Source organism: Gavialis gangeticus, unplaced genomic scaffold, assembly GCF_001723915.1.
Source record: "Gavialis gangeticus isolate Ggan-Ray unplaced genomic scaffold, GavGan_comp1, whole genome shotgun sequence".
Classification (NCBI taxonomy): Eukaryota; Metazoa; Chordata; order Crocodylia; family Gavialidae; genus Gavialis; species Gavialis gangeticus.
This window is the reverse complement of record NW_017729019.1, coordinates 16,563,018-16,567,916: the sequence shown is the minus strand read 5'-3', so window position 1 is coordinate 16,567,916 and position 4,899 is coordinate 16,563,018. Positions and strand designations below refer to the sequence as shown.

The 4,899-nt window shown below is 54.9% G+C and overlaps 1 protein-coding gene across 1 annotated transcript in view; it reads right to left on the bottom strand.

The window, feature by feature from the left end:
• Nucleotides 1-4,899, bottom strand: part of PRICKLE4 (prickle planar cell polarity protein 4) — a 12,572-nt gene that overhangs the window by 2,999 nt on the left and 4,674 nt on the right. Inside the window, exons 3-6 of the mRNA XM_019514234.1 lie at nt 1,911-2,089; nt 1,063-1,170; nt 446-583; nt 102-305 (exon numbers count right to left, since the gene is read on the bottom strand). Of these exons, the coding sequence (XP_019369779.1) occupies nt 102-305; nt 446-583; nt 1,063-1,170; nt 1,911-2,063 (603 nt within the window). The 5' untranslated portion in view covers nt 2,064-2,089. The remainder of the gene's footprint in view (nt 1-101; nt 306-445; nt 584-1,062; nt 1,171-1,910; nt 2,090-4,899) is intronic.

Below are 4,899 nucleotides of genomic sequence, written 5' to 3'. Positions count from 1 at the left end.
TACAGCACATGCTTTCATGAGCTGTAGCTCGCTTCATTAGTTGCAGCCTTTGGGTGCCCACGACTCCACGCCTGTGCCTGTGTAACTTCTTGCCTACTTACCTGATCACATGAGGCACAGCGTGGCCTGAAGAGCTCTGCATGGTGCCGACCACAGTAGATGTTGCCGTCCTGGTGGAAGTAGATGAGGTCCACAAGGGGCTGGCAGCAGGAGTGGCAGACGAAGCAAGAGGGATGCCAGCAGCAGTGATCCCCCAGCCAGGAGGCAAACACCGCCGGGTCGCCTTTGTTCATCCTCTTGCCGCACTGTAAGGCAAATGGGCGTAGTCATTCAAGCTGTTTCCTGGGACCTGAGGCCTGGGAGAAGGGGCATTGCTGCAGCGGCTGATGGATTCCAGCTGCTGGGGACACAGGAGGTGGGAACAGGCCTGGGAGAGACGTCTTACCCTCTTGCAAAGACACTCATGGCTGGTGGGTGGCACAGGGCACACAGATCCCTGCCCCAGGGCTTCCTGCCTCCGTTGGGTGCTGAATGCTTCCAGTTGTTGCCTCTCCTCCTCCCCAAGGCCAGGGCAGTACCTCTCCTGTAGAGGAACCAGAAGGGGCCCAGGAGGTTGATAAGCTTCTCCATCACCCCTGCAGACCTGTGCTCCAAAGTGGACACTGCCTTGGTGAGTAAAGAATCCCAGAACGGGTGCAAGTGCAAGAAGTTTGTCTGGAGGGTCACAGCCTTGGCCACCTTGGGCACATGTCCACAGGGCAGAATCTGGCATCAGAGCCAGGAGGCTGCAAGCCAGGAATGAGACAATGGCTGAAACTGAGGAGTGGGGACCTGGGGTAGCAGCAGGGCTGGAAGAGTAGGATTGAGGAGCTGTCCTGGCATGCCCAGGCTGAAATGGTCACATGCTCCAGAGCAGTGTTGAGGTGCTGGGAAGGATCTGTGGGGACGGGGCTGGGCCTGGAATAGCAGAGGGTACCAAGCCAGCATGGTATGGAAGAGCGAGATGGCTGCAGGAGGCAGGGAAAGTGCAGGGTCCCGATGGAAATCTCCTGCCAAGCTTACATCACAGTCCTGAGGGGGCAGCTGCTGCAGCAGGGCTTTGATCCGGTGCTGGTTTGCAACAGCAGCAGGGACGCTCTTGGCTGAAGGAGAGTCCAAGCACAGGGATGCCTGGAAAGTCAAACGGGAGAGAGATGCTGAAGGACTGTAGCTCAAGCTACATTGCCCCAGTACCCCTTTGCTGACCTTGGGGAAATGGAGAGTGCAGATCTGTGCATGGAAGTGAGATGGGACCCAAGGGAAGAGTGTCGGATGGTCTCAACCTGGAGCCTGGGGCTATTTGTTTCTCCACCTCGGGCAGCCTAAATGCATGGGCAGGGCTGCATGAGAGGTGCTGGCAGAGCGCTCTCAGCTTCTACCTCCTACCCATCTGTACAACCAGCTACGTGCACCTGCATCTCCCACTTGATCTCTGGTGCCTGGCCAAGGAAGCCAGTTGAGCAACAGCAATCATGAAGAGGTATAACTGGAGCCATTTTCAGCCAGTGTCTCCTTTGCTCTCCCAGACACTGTGCTGAGCCCATGGCAGAAGGGCTGCCAGGAACAGAATGAGTGTTGGTGCAGTGGCAGAGCTGTGTGTGGGGTCCCCAGCCTGAGGCCTCCAGTGCGTGGCCCCAGGCTGGGGCAGAAGCAGTGCTGATGGCCTCTCAGCTGGAGATGACTGTGAGCGGTCCAGAAAAGAGACAGGTTTGCTCTGAGCTGCATGCAAGAAAAGGGAGCCCAGCAACCACACGCAGCAGCCCATGCTCAAACACCAGGGGCGAGTCCCAGCCAAATGAAGCCAGCCTCCAAGAACCGAATCAGAGGAGAACGGGCTGCTATCAGGCATTGGTGGAAGGGCTCTTGCCTACCTCTGTTGGGGCAGAGTCTGCTGTGGGCTCCAGGTACTCTTCCAAGGCACAGCCAGAGTCACTGTCTGAGGAGGAGGTGGGAGGGAGACCAGCTTGTGTCCCACTGCAAGGCGGCACGTCTCTCTGGGGCCATACGGAGCTCGGCAGGGACATGAGTAGGAGGAGAGAGCTGATGAACTCTAGAGCAAGAAGGAAAAGGCCTGTTAATGAGAGAGAATATCTGGAGTGGCTGGTGGCTCTGCACAGAGGGGAGGAAGCGCTGGCTATCCGAGTAGGTCTAAAGCCATGGTGTAGTACCTCCCATGACTGTATGGAACAAGGGCTGATGGTGTCTTGGGTCTCAACCCATCCACAACCGTTACTGCTCCAAGAGTCTCTTTTCAGTACAGACGTCATCTACTGGTCGGTAGCATTCGAGAGGTGGTCTGGTGTCTCTGCCCATACAGATTCTATATAGAACCAATCTAATGCATGCCTAATTCTGTATGTCTGCTGCCATGTGGAACTGATAATGGAGCCTCTTGTATATACGTGTGGTATCCGGAGAAAACATGCGGCTTCCCTCCAGTCTTTACTCTTAGACTCACCCAGAGGCAGCTGGATTCAGTGGCAGGCAAAGTGACTCCATAGCAGGCCAAAACTGGCTGGAGAGTTTTGGTGAGAGGCTGTAAGGTAGGGCAGGTGTTTGGTTTTTTTGCAGGGGGGATGGGGGGGGGTTGGGTAACGGAAAGCAGAGACAAAAGCAAGATTCTCCTGGGAAACTGGAGAGACCTTGCAAAGCTATCTAGAGAGAACAGAAATGCTGGCTTTTATTTGGGGGAGCTGCTGGTTCATCCAATGGGCTTGGAAGGGTGCGTGTTGCTTTGCAAAGTGAGAGCTATTGGATTCTAGAGAGAGCAATGGCTGTTGCCTGTAAGGAAGAACCAGTGGCAGGTGGTCAAATGGAGCAGCCCCTCGAAGTTAGAAAGAGCCGGAACTGATTTCCTCTGCCCACATGGACTGGATGCTGGCTCCATGACAAGCACAGGCCATGGACTCTGTCCCAAGCAGAGCTTCCCCAGGTGTTGACAGCCCAATGCTGGCACCGTTATCCCCGTGATTTAGTGGCACATCACTCAGAGGAGCAGCAGGAGGTGGCTGAGGCTATTCCAGCTCAGTGGAAAATGGGTTGTTTTTTATCTTTGAGCCATCACAGCTCTGGTATTAGCTATTGTTCCCTCCAGCCCAGCCTGCACATCTCTCAGCTAATGATTACACCGTGCAAAACAGCCCCATCCCCCCTGCCTCTGTTTCACTTCTCACTTCCTTCCTCGCTTCAGTTTCCAAAACAAAACTGAGAGAACAACTCAGTGGCTGGTTCGGCTCCTGTGGCTCCTTGGACGCCTTCCCAGTGCCGATGCTCTGCTGCTGGGTTTCCGGTCCTGGCACTCAGCGACAGAGAGGTTGAGGCTGAGGAAGCAGAGCAGGGGTGGGTGAGCAGAACCACAACTCACCAGGAGCTCTGTCCTCATGACCAAGCCAACGAACGAACGTGCCCTGTGATAATGACTTTAGGGTGAGGGATTGGGACACTGCCCCTTGCTCCACCTGGCCCGAAAGAAAGAGGCAAGAGCTGGACATGCAGCACCTGCTGTGAGAGATCTCACCAGGTCAGCGTGCTCCTATGGCCACATGCAGAGCTGGGGTTTAAGGTGCTTTGATTGATGGATTCTCCATACACTATACTGCTATAGCGCAGGGCCACTTCGAATTTTTCCCCACCCATAAGTGACACTAATTCTTAGGCTGTTCCTCCAAGGCCAGCAGGCTCTGTGCCCAAGCCAACAGGCTGCTTTGGAGTTGCAGGCCCTGTGCTATGTGCCCTGCTGCATCTGGCAGTCCTGACACAGAGACCTCTGCCATATCCTTTCCACAAGCTCCGCATGCACCAGTGCCCACTTCTGTGCACCGGGCAGGTGCTTTTATGCTGCCAGCCCCTGCCCTTGCCCACGAGCATGCTTCTCTGTGCTCCCGAGTCCTTTCCAAAGAGCAGCTTTGTCCTCTGATAGGCCCCTCTGCTCAATAAGCTTCAGCCTCGTCCTTTTAGCCCAGCTTGTGCCCCTCATCCCACTGCACTCTTACCGGATCCCTGCATAACCTGCCCCTTTTTGAGGCATAGAAACAGTAGGCAAGAGGCAGGATCAGCCTTATAAGTGTGGAAAATATATTGTGTTCCCACCCCTTCCAACTCTTTTTGAAAGAGCCTGCAATTCTAAGTGTTCCCATGCGATGCCATTGTCCACCTGTGCACAGGAGTCCAAGGAAGGGAGCACTGTGCAGAGAGCTCAAGGCGCTGTGGTCTTTGCAGTCAAACATCAGTGCTCCTTGGAATTTCCTTGGCCTCCTCATGCTTCACTCAGGGCCTGAGAGACATCCCCTCCGCTGTAATTAGCCCAGCGGCTCAGGTTTCCCTGTAGGAACCTGGGTCAATAATTAACTCAGCAGGTTGGCTGGTAAACAGGAGGAAAAATAAAAAGCCTGATTGCCTCTTCTCATGGTCCTGCTCTCAGGGAAACAGCAGCAACCAGGTGGCAGGTCCATCATTCACAGTAAAGCGGCAAGGAGGGGAAGAGGCTTGTGGTTTTTGTTCGGAGGGATCACAAGATGGGCCCGTTCTTGTGAGGGCCATGGAGACAAATGCATCTGACTGCCACGTGGATCCTATGGCCAAATGGAGCTGCAGCTGGGCTGTTTTGCAGATGACAGATTCAGTGTCCTTGCAAGAAAGAGCCCAGCACTTCTCAAGAGAAGCTGGCGGGGGGTGGGTGGGGATTGTTTTAGGGAGCATTGCTCAGCCCCTGAGCTGGGCGGAAGATCTGGTTCTCTTCTGTCGCTGACCTAGTTTCATAGTTTCTAGGGTCGGAAGGGACCTGAGCAGATCATCTAGTCTGACCCCCTGCCATGGCAGGAAAGAGTACTGGGGTCAAACGACCCCAGCAAGGTGTTCATC